The sequence below is a fragment of the Parasteatoda tepidariorum genome, chromosome 8 (assembly GCF_982258835.1).
Source record: "Parasteatoda tepidariorum strain Cologne lab strain chromosome 8, Ptep-v5.0, whole genome shotgun sequence".
In the NCBI taxonomy this organism is placed as follows: domain Eukaryota; kingdom Metazoa; phylum Arthropoda; class Arachnida; order Araneae; family Theridiidae; genus Parasteatoda; species Parasteatoda tepidariorum.
This window is the reverse complement of record NC_141762.1, coordinates 39,668,681-39,696,300: the sequence shown is the minus strand read 5'-3', so window position 1 is coordinate 39,696,300 and position 27,620 is coordinate 39,668,681. Positions and strand designations below refer to the sequence as shown.

The window sequence follows — 27,620 nt, the reverse complement described above, 5'->3', positions numbered from 1 at the left end:
ATTGTACAGTTGTTGAAAACAGCAAGTTGAGCATTTAAAATTACATCATTTGAGATTCAAAAATATGTGTTTAATATAAATAAAAGCAGTAAAAAAAATTTGTTTTATTCACGGAAGTATTTTTAAATAAATGAGTTTGATAATTCTGGGGGAAAAAATCTTCTGACTCGCTATTATAGCTCTAGATATATGGCGAAATATGAAAAATGAATGGCATAAGAAACTTTGCATTTTTATTTTAAGTTATTGTGTTTTTTGTGTTTTGTTTTGTTGATTTGAAATATCGTCAAATTAAATAATTAGCAAACATAATGCGCGCCAATCAAACCATTAAAATAGCACCTCAAAGCGTATTAATTAGTATGTGAAATCAGATCACATCAGATCAAAAACTGCTTTCGGTAGAACATTCATTTCTGCACTGTGCACTATTATGTATTTCTACATTTTATTTTACTAAAAAGTTAAGTCCACATACATGATTATGGTTCTAAACCGTCTAAGCCTAAACATTTAAACTACTGCGGTTGTATTAATTTTATGCAAAGTTGTCATACTGGTCATACAACAAACATAAAATCCAGGAAAATGAAGAACAATAATTATTTTTAGGCGAAAAAAACACCATCAGGCTTAATTTGTAAAGTATTGCTGAATAGTATGATCAGTATCGTTTTTTTATTTGATTTATCAGAGCAGACATACAACGGGAACGGTAAAAAAGGCTTTGATTGCTGAGAGAATTACCCATCCATGGTATTACAACAAAGGGTTATAGTCATGTGGCTTAAAAAGCTATTAGCGATTGCAACGCTCGAATGCGTCATCTGGAAAGAGACCGGTTTCATGCCTTTGACCCTTCTCCCTTCCCTCTCCTCCTCTATTCAGTTGTATAGTAATGTACTACGATACTTTCCCTTTTCTTAATATTTTTCTTTCTTATTTAATAAAAATATTTTTTAAAATTTTCGTGATGCTTTTCTTTAGAACTCTGTTTAATGTAGTTTTCCAACTTAAAAGATTTTAATCTATATGAAAAGCAAGAGAGAAACCAACGTACTTCCTTCCTGTATGACTCTCCACACGCTAATGGGGAAAGCATGCGAAGTGTTGCCATAGGTAGAGAGTTCTGCTCTACGCCACCTGCAGCCCATTTCGATCTCCAATCTCGAAATGTAATTACTCATTTTTTGTGAAGACTTGATTTCTTTTTCTTTTTTTTTTAATCCTATTTTACTCAATTTCTCTGAAAAGAAAATACATAAAATTTACGTCCACCCCCCACCCCGATAATAATCGTTACTTTAAAATATTATCTGAGATGATTCTACAGAAACCAACTTACAAGTCTCATGACAATAAAATAAGTGAAAATTGTTGTTTACATTGATTTTTTATTTGTCTCATTTATAAGAATATGATTACTTTACTTGTGTTATTTACTTAAAAAGGTTTTCAAATTTAAAGTAATAATTAAAAATTCGTACACAGGCCAGATCGTTTCAATAAAATGAACATATATTAAAGTTATCTAAATGCTGTAAAAGGCACAAGTCCAAAATTCAAACCGTATAGGATTTCAATTTTTAATACATTGACATTCTTTTCTCTTTGTGGAAATCTCTTCTTTGGATACAAACACCATTAACGAAAATAATTTAAATAAAAATATTGTGATTAGCCAAGACGATATTACATCATGAGTATGCAAAAGCCCTAAACAAAACTTCATTTTATTTTCTGAACACAGTTAATTGAATTAGAAGTTTTATATATAATGACTTACATGCAACCTTGAATAAGTGTTCATTTATATACATAGAATTTCAAAGTATCATTTATAATTCATTTACTTTCGTTTAACATATGCTTACGTAGTTAAAAGAGTTGTTTAAAATACTTATAGTTAAAAGCCGTTAAATTTGACAATTATATCCATAGATGATGGTAGTTTTATTACATAGAAAAAAATAAAAGCATATTCAGATATATTTCAGAAACAATTTATATTTTTGTAATTGAATCACAAATATTTAAATATAGAATGTTTGTTATCATTATTTTATTAATATTACGAATTCAAGTTGTAAGAAAGTTATAAATGCGAAGTATTTATAGTTCAAATAAAATTAAGTACAATGCTTTTTTCAATAAGTCCTCCGCTATTTTTGCTCTTCGTGTTCTTTGTCATATTTACCGATGATATTAATCGCAAGTTCAAAAATATTTTATTCCCAAGTCCATTCTAATAAGACTTCAGTTTCTTTCATTCGTTCTTCAGTAAGCTTCCTTAAACGCTGTAGTTGGTCAGCTTTCAATGATTTTTTACCCTCTCCAACAACCCCTTTCCTGAAAAAGTGGGAGGCATCCCTCGCTGATTCGTTGTTTGAACTTGGCGCATCCTTTTTGGCTTCATCCACAAGTCTTCTTTTCATGTAATCAAAACTTGTGTGTAAAATGATTTTATCCAATATCTCTTCATTCTCTGTTATATTTTTGTAATATTCTTCTCCCAAAAACTTTGAAATCTTCTTTATTTCTTCTCTCGTGTTTTCCTTCAGAGACTCATATGAGATCAACAACATATTAGAATCTTCTTTATGCTTCAAAAAAGATAGCACGTGATCAAAATAAAGACCGTACGAAATTTCGCCCGATAAAAAGTCTTCAAAATACTGATCAAAATCTAATTCTTCGCTGTTATACCGCAGGAAGTGATAATATGAGACAAAAGTGTCTTCCGGCTTTCTGTATATGTAAATATATTTAGCATTGGGATTCTTTTTTATTTTGCCGTAGGGAAAATGGTGTTTGTAAACTCTTGGATTTGTAGTTATGGCGTCTACAGCGGCCTTCCCAGTGCTTTCCATAAAAGGTATTGTTCTGTACAACATTTCATCTTTGTTCGGAAAGGATTCTCCATTGGTAAGTATTTGAAGAACGATGTAAGAAATCCAAGTTGTTCCAGTTTTGGGATAGCTTGTTATTATGACATCACCATCTCGAGGCTCATAATCTAAAGTTTCTTCAACAAACTCTTGTTTGAAATGAGTAGTGATTGGAATTCCTCTGACGAGATGAAGCCGTTTTTTAGCCAAGATGTCTGTTTCCAGAGTAGTGCTCATTTTACGAGCCTAAAATTTAATAAACAAAAATAAGTACTATTTCTTACTTGAAAATAATCGATAAAAAGTGAATTCAACAGTATGATAAAGACTCCGTAGTTGCGCAATATTTCGATAAGTAATAGAATTTGCTATTATCTTTTTTATCTAATGGTATTTGTGCAAGTTTTTCTCAAATGTTGACCGATTTGTTCTAGATTATGGAACCAAAGTTAACTGAAAGTAGCAAGACACGTTCAGAATTGTCGTTTACTTATTATTTAAAAAATAATAATAATAATAATTGATTGATTGATTTTTGACTTATTTTGGCAATTCTTTTAATTTTTCGAGTACTAAGTAGACAAAGTTTTAATATAAAAAATGATACTTTTTAACTTCAAATATGATTTAAATTCTTAAAGCTTAACCAATATGATGTCACAAAAATAATAATAACAATAAAATCTGGTAAAATACACTACTTATTGCTATAAAAATTAGAGCACCTAGATAGAATTTTCGTTTATCGTTCATCCAAAGATAATTCCATGCGAAAACTAATTTTTAATAAGTATATCTATTGTTTTTAATTAGACGAAATCAGTTGAAAAGCTCTTGTGAAATCAAATTTTAAATATACGGATTTACTACTTATGTGCTACGGAAGCCTTAGAATTTGTAAAGTTAACCATCAATAACCGATTTTAGAAAACCTCTGTCTGTAACAAAATGTTCTTCACATTTTTTTTTAATTAAATGATGCATAAAAATTTCATTATTAAATTAAAAGGATGTCGCTCCAATTTCATAGTTTGATGTTTCGATTTATAATATAATAAAGCCTTATCAGTTTTAAAAAGTATATAAAATTAGAATAAAGACCCATGAGTTAAATAGAAAATCATGAGCTAATTTTAATTTACTAAATAATTCAATTTGATGTTCGATCCAATCCAATAATAAAATACATCCACTCTTTATACGCTTTTTGAATCTTTATCAAAAGTCAATTCTAGAAATATAGACCATAAGAGTCGTAAATATTCCCTTTACGATTCATATTGTCTATAGGATCCAGGAAAATAAACTGTTATCAAAATCAAGTGAATTATTATTCATTAAAGAGGCACTAATACATTAAATCCAGTTTAATTTCTCAGAAAAGAAAATCTGAAGGTGCTTCTTTTAGTTTCCCTCACGTCTCTCACTTTCTTGTTTAAAATCAAATAGATTTTCAGGTTTTAAATCTCGTCTATTTCATTAACTATTTTCATTTGCTTCCATTTGCTTTTTTATCCATCTTAAATATTGTCTCGCAGCCTCTAACCCACATATCTAGATCCGACACTTTTAAATATCCTTCCCAGTGCAAACTTAACATAATATCGTTAACTACTAAAAGTAAAAAATTTCTTAAAATCTTTAACATAATAAAATAAAATTTTAACTTAGTTAACGTTTATTAATTGACCTTAAACTTTTAAACCAAATTTAATTTTATAGTAAATAGTTTTTTCAACGTTATAAAAAATTGCTGCAAGTCTAAAAGTTAATAAAAAGCATTTGAGGATGTATTACTGAAGTTTAATGTTTACTTCTCGTAATTGTTTTTATTAAAATACCAGCCTCGATTAATAATTATTTTAGGAAAAAAAATTATTAAACGTATTTGTTAGCTATTAAATTTATTTTTATCGAAATTTTATGAAATCACTCAAAATATAAATAACCTCTTTCCAAACTTCCGATGAATTTGAATTTGCTATTTTTATAGATAGGTCTCTATAGCAGTAATTAAAATTCCATCAAATAATATTAGATTAAAAATATTATTTGAAGCTGTTTTGCATGTTTTAAAATAACCTAGTAAATTATCATACATCAAGTTTCTTTGTGTACTACAACTCCTACTGAAAGAGATAACTTCAGTTTTGATAAGATAAAAAGGTGAATGAAAGGAGAAGAAATAAGTTTATTTAAATGTATTTATTAATTGTTTGAGTTTCCGTATGAATAAATGAATGGATGTTTGAGGCCATAATTAGGTTAGAAATTACAGGAAATAAGCAAACAAAATTTTTTAATTAAATTACTTAATACGGGTATGAAATATCCAAAGTGAAGTGATTAGAAAAATTAAGGCGTTGCCATCGCAATGACTCTATACTTTAAATAAATTTCTGCGACAATTACAAACACAATCGACAAATATGCTATAATTAAGAAGCTAATTCGCAAATAATGAACAAATATTTCGAAATAAAGGAATGCTACTCACCATTAAGTTCCACAAAACGAAATATTAGATTAACACGAAATAAAAACAAAAATTTACCTCTTACAATTTTGTTTGTGAAAACAATTAAAAATTCAAAGCCAAAAATATGTTGCTATTCAGAACTGAGTATTACTACTATTGAGAATTATTTATGTAGTTAACAAGCAATAAACAATTTCTCACTTACAGTTGCGGAAGTCAAATGTATTAGATTAAGTTCATTTCAGAAATGTTAATTTTCCTAAAAAAATAATGTTTAATAACAATAATTCAACATTATCTTACAAATCGAGAATGAACTCCAAATAATAATGATATCCGTAAAGAATTTAAATAAAATAGTATTTGTTATAACATTTAAAAGAACGATTTAGCTGTTTACTTATTTAACAGGTGGCATTTCATAATTTGTTATTTGCAACAAAATCATCTGGTCTTTCACAAGAAATACGCTCTATTATTTCTCAGGTAACACAATAATAAGCCCAAATAATAATAATCTGTAGTTTCTATGTAGATCTGTTCTTTAGATGTCCCTCTACCAGTTTGAACGAAAATTGATAGTTGTAACCAGTTTTTAATGATATTAAAAGAAAGTTCAAGCTTAACTAACAGCTTAACAGCAGCTTAAACTAACATACTGTACATTTTGGTAATAAACAGATAGTTTGTAAACATTAAAATTTTTATCTGTTTCTAAAACTAAAACAAAAAAGCTTGCTATAATCCCAGTAAATGTCTCGAAAAATATTAAACAAATTATCTCACTTTAAAAGGTTACAATTAATGTTTCTTATCTTATACCCACTACTCTATGTATCCATATGATCCTATAAATAAAGTAGAATATTTATCTGTATGTATTTTATACAAAGTTGTAATTTTGATCCAAATCCACACCAAATTTAGTGCACACTGCGCAAAAAAAAAAAAAAAGAATACATTTGAACAAATTTTGATCTAACTTTTGAATTGTATGATATGCATTTTTTAACATTATTTTAAAGTATGACATTTGACATTAGATTTCCCATGAACTAGTCGACCGATTTCACACAAATTTTATATTTTGAAATATAAAATTATCTTCTTTAAAATGTGGCAAAAATTGTATACCCTAAAATTCAAAATTTTTTCCACTAATATTAAATAAAATAGTAAAAAAATGATAAATATTTAGTAAAAGTTATAATTTACGTAAAATTGTCTTTGGATAAAGGAATTTTATAATTGTGTGCACAAATTTTTCAATTCACTTAAAAGTAAAATTGACTTTAATGGGCCCAAATTTCGGACTCCGCTCTTCTGTCCAAACTATTGAGACTATATTTCCCAGATTGCGACTACCCTCTATATTTAGGACATCAGAAATTCGAATCTGTTTAAAAAAGTTATGTTTATATATTTTCAGAGAAAAGACCTTTTTTTTTTGTCTGATTTCGTAACGTAAAATATCGTATGCACTAATTAATCAGCATATTTAAATTTACCCTTTTGAATTATTAAGAATGAGACCTAGAGCGTTAAAATCCGATCATTTGATCAAAAGTTATTAAGGATGGCACGTGTTTTTATTTTGCACACTGAACATAATAAAAGAAAATGAGGTGAGTAATATTGGATTTATATTCCCTAAAGAAACGCCTTATCTATCTATCTATATTATATAAAGATAGATAGCAAGAGCACGTAGTGAGCAACCAGATAACAATAACCAGAGTGAGCATTATCAGGTTGTTCAATTCAGATTCATACAGTAAAAACATGACAATATTTAATTTAAACTCAATTAGGAATTAATTAATTTATTGAAGTGAGAATGCTTTGAAAGGCCGCTGTTGAATTGATATTTTTCTACTGGGAGCTACCTAAACGTCTAAAAAACGTTTAAGTGTTTGTATTGAATGCATTGAATTTTTTTATATCTCGCGTTTATTTATGCATTGAATTTTCGCGCTTTAAAATGCAGAATATTAGTGAAGCAATATTTGATAATTTATTTTGCTAATATGTTTCTTATTTAGCTAATGTTTTGATTTTTCCACCATGTACAATCTAAATAGCTAATATACTTTTTTAAAAGCCAATAAGAACATTGGTAGAATTCTTCTACATAAGTATAATACGATGTCTTTGATGATAAGATACTATGTCTTTGGTGATAATATATTATGTCTTTGTGCTAGAACATTGTGTTCATTGGCGAGCGAGCGCAGCGAGCCATGGTTCACGGCGTGAACCACATAGGATTGCGTAGCAATTCTTGGGGGTTGGCGAGCGTTAGCGAGCAGGGGGCGGAGCCTCCTAGTTTATATTAAAACTGTTTCGTCCTCGTAATTCGATGATAGTTCAGTAAAATTAAGCGTTTTTATCGAAACAAATTAATACCTGAGATATTTTTACGTAGAAAGCTTTGTTACATCTTCATAAATACTACCCAAAAACTTATCCCTACTCTCCTTGGAACGCTTCCCTCCTTTTTATCAAGAGAAATGGGAGTGATTTCATTGGACGAATGATTTTAGGGGAAGAATTGAACTTCTTTCACAAAGGCAAATAAAGCATTGTTTATCTGATGTATATTTTTTTCGCTGAATTGAATAAAACCAATTTTGACACAATCTGCCGAATATTTTTGCAGTTATAAAGGTTTTTTTGTAGAAAAGTACAAATTTGTTCTTATTTACGCAACTGGTACTGCTATTTAAAAAAGTGAGGCCTGGTTTCGTATGTATGTTTTCATCTTGAATCGAATGAGACTATACGCAAGTAATTAGAACTATCATAATTTAATAGGGTTTCTGTGTAAAACGTACTTTTTTTGACATGTTCTTATGTCAATAAAAAAATATCATTTTGAATAACTCTTGTTTACATGATCAGATTTTCACGTACTAATTGTCCCACTTAGGGAGGACCTCAAGTGTGCTAATTATATATATATATATATATATAATTTTACATATTTGGATTCTTTAGCTGAAAAATATAGGGGGTATAGCTTCAATCTGTAAATTGTAGGCCTCATAGTTTAGCCAGAAAAGCAGATGAAGGTATGGTCCTCTTAATGTTAGATTCTCTTTTTGCGTTTTTAGTCATATCTTTAAAACTAATTTTGCAATTTAAAAAATAATAGAATTTTTTATGTCATATTAATCTACATGTTTTCTACTGAAAAATCTAAAGTTTCAACTGTTTTTATTTAGTTGAAGCCGAAAAAAATTAAAATTAATTATTTTTTAAAAAAAATAATTTGGTGACAATGAAGAGATATTTAAATGGGGTAATTAATATTTAAATTCTGTTAACTTACGAAGAACTTGACTTACACAGGGTAACGTAATTTTTTGATGATAGCAGATTGCCAATCTTTTTTCTTTTTCTTCGTTTTCTTTCTATTTATAATAAAATGCGATTTTGCTTTTTAAGTCGTTTGAAAATTCATTCGCAATTGGGTATAATATAGCCTACGTCACAGGTTGTGTTGTTCCTACTAAATTTAACCCATGAACGGCATTTTCTGCGAGCCTAACTTCAAGCCACAAATAAACAAACGAAGTGTTCGATCGTTTAAATAGCTGCTCGCCAGATTTTATTGCATTATAAAGAAAAGCTATTGAAACTAAATACAACTAAATAAACAACAACAACTAAAACAAATAACAACAACTACTAATAACAATAACTAAATAAACAACAGCTAAATTCCATTCGTTTAGCATTGCGTCATATGTTGTTCCTACTAAATCGAAGTAGTTGTGTTTTTTTCATATTATACCCAATTTCATAAAGAGATTTAAATTAAACATTATATTGAATGAATGTTGAGTTTTATTAAAGCATGTTTCTGATGAAATGTGATTATACATCAGCTTTTTTATAATTTTATTTTTTAGTTTGTTTTTTCAATAACTGATACCATTTCAATGATATACATGCGTATGCATAGATTAAGAATAATATATTTATCATTTTATTCAATATATGTTTTCAATTATCAAGCAATTACAACTTAAATGAAGATATAGATATAGGTTATAAAAGGTATCGTTATATTTTCTTGAATAAAATTGCAATATCATCGATGATTATCTGAAATCGCGTTTTGACATCACTACGAAGAGATAAGAGCACTGCCAAGTACGTAGTCAACATGATCTTCAAAAGGTTTTCCAAAAAACAAATTTTCCCGTTATTTGACGCAGGGTCCCTTTTCCGGCATAATGGAAATTAATTAGAGGGAAAAAAATCGAGATTATAGAGAAATATATAAAATTTGCTTGTTTGATATTAAGTATCGATTGTTCAAAGATTGTGATAAAATAAGATATCACATACTTATTACCGAATGATAGATAATTAAAATGAGCGTTTCAACAAGCAATACATTACCTCTAGAAAATATGTAATTTGTAAAATAACATCTAAACTAACACCATATAGGTAACAACTGTTTTGGTTTAACAGATGAGATAAAAAGCATACATCCAGTTTATTTCCCTCTTTCAACATTTATTATTTGTCTTAAGTCATGTCGACCTTGAGATCAAGATCACATAACCCGATCTCAAGAACGTCCATTTCGTTTCGAAGGTTTCGCAACATAGGCTCTCGTGATTTGAACGATGAAGCTTGCTGTGATTGTAGTGTGGCACCTTAGTCTTTAGGCTATCTTGGGCATAAAGAAAAAAAAATTAGCTATTGAAAAAAAAAAGAAGCTAACTGCAACCGCATTCAATGTTGTTATGGTTACGTGTAGCGTCATGCATCCGTTGATTAATTAAAATTGTTTTCGAAATAAATACCGGTATTCCTAAGAAAATATCTCAATAAAAACTATTTGCCTTAAAACCGTGTTGCTAAATCATTTATTATTTTAATTTTTTATTGGTGTTTTTTTATTTTAAAAAACTGGAAATCGTGCACATTCTATTAATTTAATTATTCAATATATCTCTGAGTCAACAAATATTTTATATTCATATCAATAATCTGTCAGAGTAACGCTATTTATTAGTTTTGCTGACAAATATTTGAAAGTGTCATGAAAATCCTAGTTTCAGCACCTGGAAAAACTATTTTGCACGGAGAACATGCCGTTGTTTATGGAAAAGTAACAACATTAAAATATTTTTTGAAAATTTTGTTTGAATTACCTTCAAAGAATTTTTTTTTGTTAATTGGTGGAAAAAGTTGTGTTAAAATTAATGTATATATTAAGAGTTTTTTTTTAAACTTAAATCAAGATTTGCTGCATTTAAACAATCTTTTTAACTAATTGAATAAATATTGATAGACTATTCAAAGGAAATAAAAAATTAATTAAAGATGCTCATAATATTTGTAACATCTATAAAATGACCATATCCATAAATAAAATAATAATTTAATTAATTACTAATTATATATAATTTTTGAAGTAATAAACACGAAGGTTAGTATAGGGGAAAACTTCTTGATTGTGAATATCTTTCTATTACATTTTTAGTAATTTTATGCTGCCCCTTCTCTTTAAAGAGTATATGTTTGATAAAAACTGGAGTCTGTGGAATACATTATAAATTGCCATATTCTGCTTTTCCAGTAGACTTAAAGCTCTAGAAGTTGCCACTGCTTATGATCACATGAGCTTGTACAAGTCACATACCATAACGCAAGAGTTGAAATCTTAGACGTCACCTCCATAGTAGAATGTTTGCTGATGCTCTGTAATAAACATATAAATAATTGCTTTGACAAATGTTTTAGTTGGCAGTTGTATCAGTTTAACAAAAAATATTTTATATATAATAATATTTTACAATTGCCTTAGTAGAAAATGTAATTTTGCTTTCAAAATGGCAATGTCAGTCTGATAACATTCTGTGAAGCTGCATAATAATTATTATTATTTTGCTTTTTGTATTTTATTTATTTTAATGTAGTAACCATCTAATTTTAAAAAATTTGTTTTGTAAAGTGTTTACTATTTGTGGTGATCAATAAAATAATGGATTCAAAATCCGTGAATATATTTTATTATATCAAACGAAAAAGTTATAAAATTTATATTATTAAATTTATTTTTGACAATTATTATTATTATTATTTTTTTCAATTATAGGCAGCAATTGCTGTAAGTCTGAGTTTAAGAACTTCTTTAACTTTGGTTACGACAGAGGAGCAAAAAGTATCAGTCAATTTAAAAAGTCTGAATTTGCACAAAGAATGGGACTTAACAGCTTTAAACAGTTATAATTTGCCTGAAATGAGTAAGTATGATTACATATTATTTGTTTAAGATGTGGCTTTAACAAAAAAGATGTGCTATTTGTTTATTTTAATGTTTATTTTGATTTACTTTTAAAAAATATGTTTCTTGTTTTTTGACTTAATGCATGGATTTAGTTAACTTCTTCATTAGTTCAGAAAATTTTGTATTGAATTTAAGTATGAAAAAATTTTAATATTTCAGGTGGAGATATTATATCAGCAAATGACGAGCTTATTGAGCAAATTATGAAAATATTTAATATTAGCTCACCAGAATATTCTTCAGACATTGAAAAAAATGCTATTGTTGCCTTTTTATATCTTTGGATTTATGTATCTAAAAGTTATAATGTAAGGTATGTGCTTTTTTGAACTTACTTATGTTAATTATTGTTAGGAAACTGTTCGTTATTTGTCTGTACCCGATGATCGGTGATTTTTTTTCTTGACAATCACCTATTGCACATTTCTATTGGATCAACTTTCATCACATGCAGGAAGCGGAATCAAATATTGCACGCAACCATATTAAATGACAATCACTTTTTGTTGATTTTTATTGGAGCCGCTTTCATCACATGCCAAAAGCAGAATTAAATATTGCAACCATATTAAATTCGAAGTTCACTTGTATTATAGTCACTTTTTCTTAAAACTCATGAAATGCATTTCATAAATAATTGCTGATCTATACTAAATACCAGGTAATAGTTTTTTTATTACTACTATGCTGAAAGTTTCATAAAAATATCGAAATAGACACACATGAAACTATTATTTTACAATAGTAAACATGCTTTATCTCTGCTGTAAGTTTAATAAAAATATAGCAATATATAAACACAAAATTATTCAACAATGCTATAAATAAGATACATATAAAGAAGCATAAACAAAAGATACAATAGTAAACACAAAGTTACTCACATATAAAATGTGTAACCTTTTTTTTTCTTCTCTAAAATATCTTGAAATTATACTAATCTTTAATCATTAATTAGCAAATGCACAGCTACGAAAAATTTACTTTATGGTCATATTAAATATTTTCACATACAACAAATTTTCTTCATAATGCAGAGAAGTCAATATTACCAGACTCCATTCGAAACAACATGAAATTCCTCAATTTAAAATTACAGTTTTGCACCCAGCTATCGTACTCTTCATCACATCATTTAAAGTGAATTCTATGCGTAACTTCAAAACTAATTTAAACAGTCTTAATTTATCCAGGCAATATTGATAGATTGAAAAAAACAGAAACAGAAAGAAAAAAAACCCCATCAATGTAGTGAATTTTAGGGCAAATTTATAATCTGACTATTAAACTTAAAATAAACACAGATAACAACATCTTGTGTAATGCTTCTAAGTTAATATGAAAATCCACTTCTAATAGAAACAACTGGGCTATTTGTTAACTATTCTTAGGGCTATTCTTTAAAAAGAACATCAGTGTAGTCAATTCTGGGTGAGTTTATACCAGGCAAACGTACTTAAACTAATTCAAAACTTCTGCTTCTCTCACTTTCCTGACACATCACTCTTATCTGTGCACACTGGTAGTTGCTGTAGCCTATGTTGATGAGGAAAAGAAAATCTTGATAAACAGGTGCATAACAATTTGTAGCCTTTTTTGTAACAATGCTATTAAGATGACTTTGTATTTATTTATGTGTATAATTTATTCAATGATATTTTTTCATTTGTCTGTTTCTAAAACTTTTTATCTTGTAAATCTTACATAAAAGGTATAGATAATGCATTATTATTACATCTATGAACTATTTATCAGGGACATTTTTATGTATCAATATATTCATTTAAAATTGTTAAGCTGATGTTTATATGTTTTCTTATATGTTAATTATTATTTATATTCCCTGGGGTAAAGAGCACAGTGAATAGTATATAATTCACCAAAATCAGTGTATTTTTCAGTATTATTTTCTAATCCTTCTTGGTAAAAGAAGTAATACAGAACCTACTACGGAATTCTCTGTCACAAATTTTTATGCTGAATTATTGCTGAATTGGGATTTGAACCCCTTTCCCCTCATTGGTAGGCGATCACTCTATTCCCTGAGCTCAAGGAAATCAACATTGATTGAAGAAACAAAACTTTTATAGACTCCTACTATAAAACTCAATTGGACCAAAGCCCACATTGGCATGGAATGTAATGAGGAGGCCGATCTTGCGGCCAAGTATGCCACAAGTCTTTGGAATTCTGGAATCTGTCCCGAGAAACACCACCCAAGTCAAATCAATAATCAAATTCTTTTACTCGGAACAGTGGAGGTAAGACTGGAAGGAAAGCACCAAAGGCCAGCAGACATTAAAATTTTTCAAAGTTACTAACACAAAAAGACTGCAGGCCAACTTTTACCCGAATCAATTTTTAACTGGACAATGAGTGTTTGAGACATATCAAAATAAATATTTTAATAAAGACATCCAATAAAAATACTGTGGTGAGAAACAAAAAATTATCCATCTCTTAAAATACTGTCCTAAGTACCGGACACTCCGGGAAAACCACTTTAATGAACCTGAACAAGAACACTCATGGTTTGCTATGTTGGCCTGCAGGAAGATATTATGACAACCACACTGGAAAATCTGCTGGTTCTAACTACGAATAATATTTTAGTTGTCATACCATTGCTACGTTACTTCCTTTTAAACTTTTTTGATGAACTCTCCTTGATTTTATTGTGCTTCTAGTTCTCTCCTCTGTATGTCTTTAGCTAACGTTCTTCATTTTATCTAATTTTTATTGTTTCACTGTTTTATTACTATTTTAATGTACTATTTTATGCTATTTTTAATGTTTTTGCCATTTGGTTTTATCCTCTGACCTAAATTTTTAATTTTTTTTTATTTTTGTCTTTAAATTTACTTTGGTCTTTTAAACTTTTATCTTTTTTTCTCTTTTGTTAACATTTTATTTCAACTTCAAATTTTTCTTGGTATTGTTGGCTATTGCCATGATTTTATAATCTTGATTTGAGTTGAATAAATGCTATGGGGTGTGCTTTGATCAGCATTTATGCCTGTATGAGCCTGCTACTCCTCTCCTGAGGAGAGGCGGGACTATCTCGGCGACGGGTCTGATTTCCATTGTATGTTCTTTTAACAGGTGGGTTGTAATATTTAAGACTTATGCTTTTAAATATATTTGTATACAGTGGATTTGTATAATGAACATACACTATTATGGATATATTTAGGGTAGCAATACTATGGCTAATTTAGAGCTTCAAGTTTTTATAGGCAGTTGAAAAATATTTTGTTACCAGATATCATGTTTCTTTGATTTCTGCTCTGTATTTTTAGAAAGTTTCAAACACAATAAAAGCTTCAAATAAGAACTCCATGTTCCCATAACAAATCATACTTCAGGAGTACTGATCCAGAAGTTTCCATGTCTTCTGGATTGGTTCAAAATTACAAAGTTACGTAGTTGAACATTAGTAATCATAAGCCCAAAATTGGGCCGGCTGTTTAGCAACGGTTATATATAAAAAACATCAAATACTGGTTAAGAGATACATAAAAACAAAGCTGGTTTTTGTTTAATACTCCTTAATTTTACCAGAACCACAACAATAAATTACTGATTTATAAGTTCCCAATTATTCAATCAGTAATTTATATTTTCTAACAAAATGATATTAAAATTACTTCTTTGTTTTGATGTTCAACTTAAAACATCTTGATATTTCTAGACTTGAATTTCTTTTATAATTAACAATAACTGCCATTTTTGGCTGAGTTTTTTTCCATGATTTTTATTAAACTAATGCTCATATGAAGTTAAACTGTTGTAATTTTTATGCTATTGACTGTCATATTTGGTGAATCTCATTTGGCTTATTGTTGTTCTACTTATTGTTAAAATTATGTTATTTACTTGTGCATTTGAAACTTCTTGCATTTTAATATAAATTTTTAATATTTTTTGTTTCTAATTTGTCAAAAAATAATGCTAATGTGTGTTAAAAAATAATGTTATGCAGTTTTAACTGTTTAAAGTTTATATTTTAAAACTGATTTTTAACTGATTCAATTTTAAAACTAAATACTTGTATAAAATTGTCAAAATATAGTTTTTTTCAAATTTATACCTTTTTATATTGTAAATATTTCCCCTCCCCTATTTGTGCTCCTTTTTTATTTTTGATTTGTATTCTCTTACTTGCAATTTAAGTTTCCTTAAAACCAATAATTTGTTTTTTCGAATAATAGGAGGTTTTTTAGAATATTATTTTTCTCAAAAATAAAGAACATTTTGTTAATAAAGTGAAAGTAATATTTATTTTAATTTTATTTAGGAATATTTTGTTAATATTGTAATCGCAAACAAAAGAAAAATTATCTGGATTTGAAAAATAACCAACTGTTCTTGAAAAATAATATTTAAACTTAAGTGTGAAGAATGTATGTGTTAGGTGTATAGAATGTATGATTCAATACAAAAAAAAGAATGAAAAATAATTTGACCTATCAACAAGACATATACTATCATTATAGTGCAAATAGGAACTAGCCAATATCCTTCTTTAACAAAGTTTTTTTTTTAATACTTCTAAAATTTTTATATATATTAAGACATTTAAGAAAAGACACTCTCTTTACCTTTTTTTTTTATCAGACATCAACTTAAGTGCAAGCTTGTAAAATAAAAACTTTGATCAATAAACAAATTTTTTTACAACATTGGATAAAGGATTAATATTTAAAGTAAAGAGTGATAAAAAATTTGCTAAGAAATTACTGGAAAATGCAAATTTTTTTACAATCTCTAAAAAAAAAAAACTTGGAGTCAAGTTCACCAACAAATGTAGCTCCTTCAATAAGTCCAATTTTAATTTCGTAGCTACAATTTATAATTCTCAAACTAACTATCAAATATTAAAAAAATTTATTCTCTCCTACTCCTAGCTTCTATGAAGTATAGTTTCTGTAATGCAAAATATAAGGCAATGTAAAGTTAGGCACCCGAAACGATAGTGGCATCACTTACAATTTTTTAATCAGAGAGATTAGCTCTTTGATTTAGCCTATTAAGTTTTAGACCCTCTTCTAGACTTTGTTTTTTAATAGTTTTTGTGTTATGCTGTTTAAGTTATTACTTTTTTAAAGTTTAGTCATGAGAAAGGTTTATATGTTTTGCAGATCGTTTTTCTCTTGCCATGTGATTGTAGATTCTGAATTGAGCATTGGTGCTGGAATGGGATCATCTGCATCATATTCAGTTTGTTTGTCTACTGCAATGCTAATGCTTTGTGGTAGAATAACTCCTAGATTATTGCCCGAGGACAAAGAGATTATTAACAAATGGGCTTTTGAAACAGAGAGGATATTCCATGGGAAACCATCTGGAATTGACAATTCTATTTGTACTTATGGTAATATGAATATTTATAATTCTATGTTTAAATAATTTTTTCCACTACTAACATAAGTGAGTAGTTTTTACAAAATTTTTTTCTCAATGTTCTTATAGGGAAACAATACAATAATACAGGTAAACTTTTATGTACTTTTTCTGTTGTTGACCAAAATTTAAAGAGTTAAATATCTAATTACTGTGTACATTTTAGTAGTATATCACAGTGTAATTTTAAAAAACCAGATTACTTAAGGATTTGGGAGATCCTAATTTTGGAAATGTTTGGAATTTAGACATCTTATTTAGAACAATAACGCCCAAAAATTAAAAAAAATAATGATCGTTACATTTCTATGTACATCAACACTATTTATTGGTCAAAAGATGCTTGAAGAGATGCATTATCTTTAGTGTGTTTGGAATTATTTGAAGTTTTAATGTAAGCAATACATTTTTTTTGATACTTTAGTCAATTATTGGGTGGCATGACTTCTTTATTTTATACCTAAAAATCTCTCACACTTAAATAAAAAGAAATTCTTTTTCCATAAACTTCAATCCATTTCAGTTAACCAAATTTAAAGAAAAATTGCAGACTATTATTATAATGCCATTATGCCAATGATGCCATTTAGAGTAGTTTTGTAGAACTAAGAAGAAGAAAAAAATGACCAATTAAACTATTACAATGGTATAAAAAATATGAAGAGTAATTTTTTTTTATTTTTACGTATGGAATTTTTTGTGAACAATAGACAAAAATCTGTTTAACCTTTCTGAATGTAACTTTGAGGAACGGGAAAAAAATTGAATGTTAAAGTATTTTAAAATAGCCATGAATTATAATGAAAAAAATCAAGCTATAGACATTTAAGTTCTGAAAGTTGACATAATTCAATATTTTTTTTAATTTTCTTATTCTACTCATTTTTTAAATAAATAGAATTAATTTTTTGTCTGTTAATTTTTATTAATTTAATATATTAAATTAATTTAATTTAATTTTTAAAATTCAAGTCTTTTTTCTAACTTTTCTTTTTTCTTTTATACTTTTCTTTTATTAACTTTTATACTTCTAAATAACAGAATAAAAATCTTGTATTCCTTTTTTCCAAATTTTTTTTAAAAAATCCTCCTGCTTAGAACATTGATAGGTTGCACTAATTTCATACATTCTCTCAACTTTTATAAATATATATTAGCAGTTTGAATTTGGTATTTAGAATAAAATTATTTATATTAATTTAATTCTGTTCAATTTTTAATCAGAAAATTGAGCTTTGTTAATAAAAGATATTTAATTTTAGGTGGAGCTCTTCTATTTAAAAATGGTGTTGTTAGTGACATTCTAACAAAGTAAGTTCTGTTTTTTTATCCGAATGTCTTATAGTTTTTTCTAATAATGTATGCATGTGTATATGTTTATGTAGTAATTAAATTCCAGCAAACTCAATAACCAGTTAATTCATTACAAATCTTTAAAAACAAAAAATTATATTTAATTCATTGTAACAATCAGATATTATTTTCATCTTTTAGCATATTGCTGATTTTATACAATCTAATATTTCATGTGTCGGAGAAAGTCTTTTGCCCAAAGCAATTGTCATCTGTCTAACTAAAATACTAATGCTATTCATGACCGAGGATATAATGCATAGAATATAATAATCTTCCTCTTTCATCTAGAAGGTTTTTTTTTTCATTTTGCCATCAGACTTTTTGATGTCTCTGCTATGTCTACTTCCTCCTTTCATACCTCTACTTGTTGATGTTTGCCCCCCCCCCAAACTAGCATGTGCACACATAGATAGAGAGAGAAAAATCAGACATATATATATATATATATATATGCATAGAAAATGTCAACCGTCTCAACCAACCAGGACGCATCAGTCTGGTTGATGAAACATCTGAATTAGTTGAGAACTTTAAAATTGAGTATGGTGAGATTTTTTTTTAATATCATTAAAAATCAGTTTGCTGATTTTCAAATGTTAGATATAGTTGATTTGAAAATGTCATTTCAAGTGCTATGTGCATCCATTTTCACTTACCTTCAATTTTATAACCATCTAATTTTGTTAATTTGGCCAATACAAGGCTAATTTGAGCTTTCCATGACTTCTTACAAATGACTTCTCAAATGACTTTTCTTCATGAAAATTCTTCAAATGACTTCTTACACTTGCAAACTATATTTTAAAAATAGAATGTGTTTCAGAAATAAATGAAGCTGAATACACATTCCACCCTTCTTTGACTCTTGGGAAAAAGAAACTATTTTGCTCTACTTCAACTTCCCACATTCATTGAAACTGAGCAGAACTAAATCCCTCTATTTAAACTCACTATAGGATAAAAAAGAAAAGTTTTTTTTCATCCCCTTTAGAAAACCTAAAAATAAAAATTGGATTTTGTGAAATTTGTTTACAGAACACATGATTCTTGACTGTTCCGATCAGACAATTTCGTTTATCAGCATAGAGATTAAAGTAGCTGAGCTCTTCTTAATAAGAACGACATACCCTTGTAGGCCTTAGTTGCTTCAGACTTGTTCTTTTTCCAGTGCCTCCTATATACAGCACCACTCTTACAAAAATTTAAGGTGTTTTTGAGATTGTTTTGGGTGCCAAAGTTGATTTAAGGTTTATTTGAAGTTGATATCAAAAACAACCTTAAACGATCAACCTCTCAAGATGTATAATCAAAGTGTATGAAGTTATTTTATTCACACCTGCGGTTGTTAGAAATCTACTTCAGAGCAATCAGCTTATATAGGTTATTTTTAAAGTGCACTGGCTATATTTTCTACGCTTCAAGTGAATAAGTATATTTGGGGTGGGAATAATTTCTCCCAATCTTAATTAAAAGTATTGCTGAGTTATATATGAGGATGAATTTATAAGGTGTAAATGAGGTTGAAATTGAACTTTATTAATGAGGTTATTATTGGTGCAAAATATGGCCTCATTTTCTACTGCAGGTGTATTTTTTTTACATCTGTCAACCTTAAAACAACCTCAAAAACACCTTACTTTTTTGTACAGGCACCTCCTTAATTTTTAATTTTCAAAGTTTTCAACCCTTTTATGTCACCCAGCCGTCTACTTTAAAGTTTTCCTCTGGCTCAAGTATAAGCATAATTTTGTGTATACTGACTCTTATTATTGTCATGAAGATACTGGTTTAGCAAGACACTAATGCTATTCATGACTGGAAGTCCATAGAACATAACAAATTTAACATGTAAATACTGTTCAAAATGGCACAAACTATTTAAATGGATTTAAAATTAAATTTTTATTCTATATATACGTTTTTTATTATATATATTTGAAGAAATATCAATCAAAATTTATTATTACCTGACATCAAGGTGATACGAATAATATTATGGCAGGAATAATTCAAAAAGCATCAATAACAGGAAATATTGAATAATCAAAACAGTATCTAAAACTTTACAAAAGAAAAATTACCTAAAAAAAAGCGCAAAAATGGAAATTGAAGTAAAAACACTGACATACATGGCAGCGTCTTCAGGAGGGCATTACCATATCGTCAGTGTGTGAGCAATTTCTGCGGTTAGTGGTAAAATACTGCAAACAATCAAACCTCTGACTGCACCAATAAAATAATATAGAAACTAAAAGCAAGTCAGATGAAGATTATATGCTGAGATCTTGAAAATTGCAGCAGAAGTGCATAAATTTAACCGAAGGGAAGCAAAATTTTTCAGATGAGAATTAAGGCTCGAAGGTTTGAGTATTAAATTAGTTTTTGTGTCACAACCGTGAACAAAACTCAGCAAAGGGAATATTTAAAGTTATAGAAGAGAAGAAAAAAAATATTTGATAAAAATTTATGTATGTATATTTGTGCATATATACACACATATTATGTATATTTACATATATTTATGTATATTTACATATATTTGTTCTTTTTCAGTATTCCAAACATTAATATACTATTGGTAGATACTAAAGTTCCCAGAAATACTAAAGTGATGGTTGTTAATGTGAAAGAAAAGCTAGATACAGTACAAACTTTTTTTATTCATTTGTATTCGGAACTTAGATAAATTTAATGATTATTTTAGATAAATGTAATAATTGATGTTATGCATAATATAACAATGTCAGAACTTTGTGAGCTACAACTTTTTCTTTCATTTACTTTTTATTTTATTGCTCATAATATTTAAATTCTGTTTTAATATTTTGTATATGAGTTTAATTTGATAAGAAAAATACATGTTTTCCTTCATCCCGTATTCCTCACAAACTTTTTTATTAATATTATTTTAGAAACTGAAAATTGATTGCAATTAATACCACAAATATGTAAGATATATATGAGTTCATAAAGTCTGTGCCGTTGGGGTTGAAGTGTAGAATAAAAGAATTTTAAAAGAAGAAATTCATATAAAAAAAACCCCACCCAGTTTTGAAAGTCATATCTGTTCAGTTTTGCGTTAGAACTTGTTTACTACTATGTTTGAATTACACGCACACACAAAAAATGCTTTTGTAAATTTGGCATCCTGTTTTACTCAGTTTTTTAAACAAACAATGCAAATAGTACATAATATAGTATATATGAAAAATTAAAATTAAGAAAAATATTCAAAATTTTTTTCTTCTGAAAACTAAAATTGATGAATGATAATACATAAATGTAAAAAAAGTAAGGTTTTTATCTTTTTCTCAATGAATAAACAATTTTAGTTTTTTAACCAACTAAGTCAATCAAAATGTTAGAGAAATATGTTAGAGATCCTCGTAAATGTAAATCATCATTAGTCATAAAATTTGATATATACAGTGGGGAGCCGATTATCCGGAACGGTCGGGACCATCGCTATTCCGGATAACTGATTTTTCGGGTTTTCTGAATTGCTACAAAAAGCCGTTGTTTTTTATTGTTAAACCCAACTAAAAAAAAAAAAAAAAATTGGAAATAATCTTAAAATTAAGAAAAAACGATGAAGTAATACACTAATGATTATTTCCAAAATGATGGTAAGGTAAACCTCATTAAAAAAAGGCAGAAAAATCGTAAATTCTTTTGAGGAAAAATTTTTTTTAAAAAAATGGCGAGAAAATTTATCGAATTTTGTTCCGGTTTTTTGGTTTTCCAGTTTTCTGATTCCCGGATAACGGGTTCTGTACTGTATTTAAAGTGCAGATAAAAAAAAAAATTGCTGATAACAATTTCTATCTCATGCTGAAAGCTCAGAAACATTTACAATGAAATTGAAAAATTTCTTATTCACATCATCTGGTAATGTAGAGATTTTCTCTGAAAATAATTAAAAATTTTTTTATTTATTAATTTTTAATTTTATGATCAGCTAAAAGCTTAATTAGATTTTCCCAAAAAATATTGTCCTAAGTGTTTTTATCTATATCTTCACATTTTTGATAAAAATTTTTATTAAAACTTGAATTTTTTAAAATTTTTTTTTTAAATTACTTTTTAAATTTTTTTTTTTACAGTATCCAGTTGTAATTGAGTCTATAATGGCAGCTATTGAGGGTATAACAAATGAAAGCTGGAAGTTTTTTAAGGACTTTAACCAATCTACTACCAACACCACAAATGTGAAATCTTTGCAGGTAAATATTGTTATATGTATGTTGAATTATTTGCGAGAAAAACCAAAATACTATATTCTCATATTTTATTCTTATTCTTTTTATTGTTGTTCAAAAAAAATTCAAAACTGATTATTTTGCTTGAAATGCTGTAAACTAAAGTAAAAGCTTTAATACAATGTTTTGTGCTATGCATAAAGTAATTACTTTACTAAAGATTTGGTTTTAATTTGAGTAAATCTTTTAAAATGCTCTAAAACATTTAATAAAAAATATATTTATTTGGATTAAGTTATGTTTAATTTCACCAAATAACTGCAGATAATATTTTAACCCGGTTCACATTTTTGCACAGCAATGTTTACATAAATGTTGTTTCGAAACTAAGAATTAATATAATGATCTAATTTTAAATTATGATAAAATAATGATAAAAAATATGCTTATAAATGCATCTTAATTAATATTTATACAGGAGTTGGTGGATATAAACCAACATTTATTGAGTGCCTTAGGAGTAAGTCACACAAAAATTGATAAAATTTCTGAAGTTGCCAAAAAATATGACTGTTCATGTAAATTAACTGGTGCTGGAGGAGGAGGATGTGCCTTTATTGTTCTGCCAAGCAAAACTGGTGAGCTAAAAGAACTTTAATTTTTAATTATAGACATATTATATATAGTATAAAGGAAAATTTTCTCTTGAGTCTCAAAAATGACAGAGGAGGTAAATAATTGACAAGCAGAGAAAAATTTGTTTTGGTTAAAGCTAGAAAGATTTTTGTATTCTGTGCAAAATAAAAAAGAAAACACCTTAATAACTTTTGATTTATTAATTTAATTTTCACATGCATTTATATTTATTCAAGAGGCTTACCTTAAATAAGGAAAAATATTTGTGTGATAATATTTTAATTTATAAAATCAGACTGTTTTTTTTTTTTGTGTGTGGAGGACATGTTTTGACTCTCAAAATAGGGATAGTAGCAACAATCTAGAAAATGTGGTCTCAATAGTTTAATGAGGACATTATTTAAAAGTTTGGGCTCCTTAATGCTTTGCTTTTTGCATATTTTATCATGTGTCCAGTACTGTTTAAAATAATCAATTAGACAATCCTCTTGAAATAAATAAATTAATTAATTAATTTTAATTCAATTTTATAAAGAGTGAAATAAAGTATTTATATTTCTGAATAAATGTAATAACTAACTTTTTTATTTCAATGCAATTTATATCAATATTCATAACTAGTTATTATTCAATGTTATTATAACTGAGTATCAAAATCTATTTTTTACTTTACCTTCTTTAACCGCATTATCATTAGGTTTACTTTTTGCCCTTAAGACTTAAGCCAAATTATTTAAATGTTAACATTAGATATTATGGAGTCCGGTAAATTGGCTTGACTTTTGGCATTGATCTTTTTTTTAAATAACCCACCTATAACAGATCTCTCCTGTATTATTACAAAGTGCTGGTTACTACTCTCTTTTAATAAGTTAGATCGTGGGGTTAGTAATCTCCTTATATTTATTATTTTACTTAAAATGTTTTTTGGAAAGAAGTTATTTTTATTTGCATTGTAAGTTCATCATTTTATTATTTTGCAAAATAAAAGCTTTATCCTAATTAACATCCTGTTTTCATCGCATACAATTTATGTTATTTTCAACATATATTATCTGCAATTGTATGTAAAGTATCACCTACTTTTCCAATCCTGAACTGTGAAGTCTAATTATTATATTCCATTACTTTTCATTTTTGCCATAATCAACAAAATTTCTACTACTTCAATTAGTCACCCACACCAACTTACACAACATCTTCTTAATAAATCATTCTGAATGACTACAAAATATTTCCTTAAATTTGTGATTTTCATGGAATATTAATTACCTAAAAAGTCATGCATTAGAATCGATCAGTTTTTCTATCAGGAAACTCGAGATACAGTATATGTATAGTTAATAAAGGGAATAAAAGTATTACAAAATTTAAAATAAGTACTCTTTGTACATTTTATACACTACTTTGTAATTTCAAGTGTCATAAGCTTGTTTTGCAAAGCAGAACAAAATGTAACATACAGCAAACAAAAACAAAAGAGTGAGACATTCTAAAAACATTCAAATAACTTTCTGAAAAATTGAAATTTTGAAAAAAAAATTAAGACTTGTGTAGTGTCCAAAAGCAAAAATGGTTTTTTCAACATTTCAAATTTTAACTCGATAATTGCATTTCTCTGACCTGTAGAGGGAGCCATATGGTATTTTATAATACAAGTTTGTATTATAATATCAGTTAACAAGTTTTATGATATTTTTTATTCCAAGGTTAAGTTTTTATTAAAAATAATTTTTGGTTAGAATGTTTTCCCTTTTTTGTTAATATATAAATTATCTTTTAGAATTATTTCTAACAAAGCTTTCTGTTTAGTTGAAAATTAAGTTTAGAATTAAAAATGTTTTTCCTCTTAACACTTTGTCTTGAGGTACAAAGAATATCTTACACATAATGTGATTAACTAATTATATCTTTTGACTTTTTTTTAAATCAAACGTCTTTTCTGTTGAAAAAAATGGTTTTATGTTATTAAAAATGTTTTTATAATTAAGTCAAAATAATATATAAAATCCTGTGTTATTTTTAGAAAAATCAGAATTTCTAATTAAAGATCTTATTGAAGAACTTGAAAGAAATGGCTTTGGTGTTTGGAACCTCTTTTTAGGTACTCCAGGTGTGCAAGCAGAATTTCAGAATTCTTAATTATTATTTTTTTATTGATAATTAAACTTGGTGATTGTGTAAGGGGTAGAATAGTTTTTAAAGATACTGTTAAGATTCCTATATATTTTTATGTTAGATATGTATTTTTTATATACTTACTTTTTACAATGTTAAACATGTAAATAAATGTTTACCAATTTGAGTTCAGAAAATAAATAGTGAATAAATTCATGTAAATTATATAAAGGATTTATAATAACTTTGTGAGAAATTTGAAAAAAAAAACTCCCAGAGAGTTAAATCATTTTACTGACAGAGCATGTGTGATGCGTAAAAAACATCTTTTTCCTGTTAAATATTCAGAATACTTAGTTGATATCAAAAGCTGTGTGTTGGATAGAAAATTCTGTACAAAAAATACTCATTTTAGTTATGAAAGTTGGGAAAGGGACAAGTTTACTTAAAAGCACTACAAAATTTTACGTTTTGAACGTGCTGCTTTTTTCTTTGCTCAGAAAAAAAGGAAAGTTCTACCAAAGGCTCTGTTCCACAAACGGCTGTTATGCCAATCGGAGAAGAAAATTATATGCTGTTGTTGATTCAAGAATACAGCAACTGGAATCAGTTCAGGAATGAACAAAAAAACAAACAACTCAATTTCAAATTGTACTTGTTAAGGACAGTTCATGTCATATTAGTTTACCAGTATTAATTTCTTGATATATTTACTCAAAGTATTTTGTTATTTCAGGATAAGAGAATTAAGTAGTTGGTTGATATTGTAGTGTCAAGAATTTGGCTTATATACAAATAAGATTTGATTCAAAATTTTGATTTATATATTAAAGGTATTGCTATTAAGCTTCATGAAAGTTTTTGTTTAAAACGCGAAAGTGGATTTTTTGCATTGCAATGAAGGAATATTCTTTTTTAATTATATATCGATTAGAAAAGATGTAATTGCATTAATAATTTTTGTTTTCATAAGTTTAACACAATTTCAAAATTTGATAGCTATTAGCTATCAAAAGCTAGCTTCATTCTGTTTCTTAATTTTTAAGATTTTTAAAATGGAACGATTTTTTAAACAAAATGATTTTTTACTTTAATTTGTTTTATAATATTTATAAAAGTACTACATTACTATTGGTACTAAAATTTTGCAACTTAAGTATTAATGAGTAAAAAACATTTAATCAATATAAGAGCGAGGTCATGGACTATTAATGAGTGTAAAGCAATGGAACTCTTAATCAAAATCTATTTATCATTGACTATTTTTTTGAGTCCAAGATTATTGACACAGGTTGCTATTGACCGAATATAAATTTTTTTTCTAAAATTTGAACTTTTCATAATTAAGATCTACTTGGTTATGAACTTGAATTTTTTTTATATTAAATTTGCAAATAAATCACTTGTGTTTCTTTGTATTTTAATCTACTAAATAACTATATAATAATTTATCTCTCATATTGTTATGAGAAATGTGCTGATTTATGACATTACTTTAGAAAAGTACATTTAAAATTTTCTTCCCTTGAAACATTTTAAAAATTTTGTACTGGTGTAAAAAAGGAAAATACTTTTACTGATTAAATTATTACACAGTATTATTATGCTACTATTATTATATCAGTATTTTTAACTGCTAAAAGAAGATAATTGTAGCTGAAATTTTTTAAATCTGTTATTTTCAGGAAGTTGAGAGAATTTTACAGTTTTTAACTCATGAGATTTTTGTTTTAACCTACTATTTTTTATATATCTGTACTTTAGTTTTTTCTTCAAAATTTGAAAAAAAGATATTTACTATTAATTTTTGAATAACACCTTTTTGGGAAATAAAAATTTTATTTCATGTCATTATAAATGTAATTATTAAAAAGTCTTATGTTTTCGAAAAGGAAGGATTTTTAAATAATAGTGTTTTTGTTTTATTAATATTAACTAGTATAGTAATTGAGATTGTTTAATGTATACTTTTTTGTTTGCTGTATATTTTCTCTGTATAATGTTTCCTCCTTTTGTACATTTCAGCATATTTTATTTATATTTATCATTAAGTTATTTTATTTTTGAGTTGATGTTATTTATGTTACTTATGATGTTACACCAAGAAAATGCTATTTATTTCATAATCACACAACAATAAAACTTATTTGTTTTTACTTTTAAAAGACTTAGTTTTTTTTATGTCATGCTGTATTTATGAAAACTCAACCTTCTTCAAGATTTTAAGT

The 27,620-nt window shown here is 27.2% G+C and overlaps 2 protein-coding genes across 7 annotated transcripts; one reads left to right on the top strand and one right to left on the bottom strand.

Annotated features, from left to right (window-relative positions):
- Positions 1 to 1,374: 1,374 nt before the first annotated feature.
- LOC107457112 (sulfotransferase 1B1) lies at positions 1,375 to 9,985 on the bottom strand. Of its 4 annotated transcripts, none has more exons than XM_016075191.4 (2): positions 9,778 to 9,985; positions 1,375 to 3,134 (listed from the first exon to the last, which is right to left on the bottom strand). In XM_016075191.4, exons 1-2 carry the CDS (start codon positions 9,895 to 9,897, stop codon positions 2,229 to 2,231), a joined length of 1,026 nt encoding a protein of 341 aa, XP_015930677.1. In that variant the 5' UTR covers positions 9,898 to 9,985; the 3' UTR covers positions 1,375 to 2,228. The 4 variants fall into 4 exon arrangements, with proteins under 4 accessions (XP_015930677.1, XP_042900328.1, XP_042900327.1 ...); XM_043044394.3 differs by lacking the exon at positions 9,778 to 9,985 and adding an exon at positions 5,671 to 5,762; XM_043044393.3 differs by lacking the exon at positions 9,778 to 9,985 and adding an exon at positions 5,573 to 5,705.
- Positions 9,986 to 9,997: 12 nt separating this feature from the next.
- Positions 9,998 to 27,557, top strand: Mvk (Mevalonate kinase). 3 transcript variants are annotated; one of them, XR_011636865.2, is made up of 10 exons: positions 9,999 to 10,498; positions 11,489 to 11,636; positions 11,840 to 11,993; positions 16,822 to 17,054; positions 18,346 to 18,394; positions 20,993 to 21,083; positions 22,543 to 22,662; positions 23,117 to 23,276; positions 25,301 to 25,609; positions 25,817 to 27,557. XR_011636865.2 is itself a non-coding variant. In XM_043044392.3 (9 exons), exons 2-9 carry the CDS (start codon positions 11,633 to 11,635, stop codon positions 25,414 to 25,416), a joined length of 927 nt encoding a protein of 308 aa, XP_042900326.1. In that variant the 5' UTR covers positions 9,998 to 10,192; positions 11,489 to 11,632; the 3' UTR covers positions 25,417 to 27,557. The 3 variants fall into 3 exon arrangements, 2 of the variants coding, with proteins under 2 accessions (XP_042900326.1, XP_071037571.1); XM_043044392.3 differs by having other exon boundaries at positions 9,998 to 10,192; positions 25,301 to 27,557; XM_071181470.2 differs by having other exon boundaries at positions 25,301 to 27,557.
- The last annotated feature ends 63 nt before the right edge of the window (positions 27,558 to 27,620 follow it).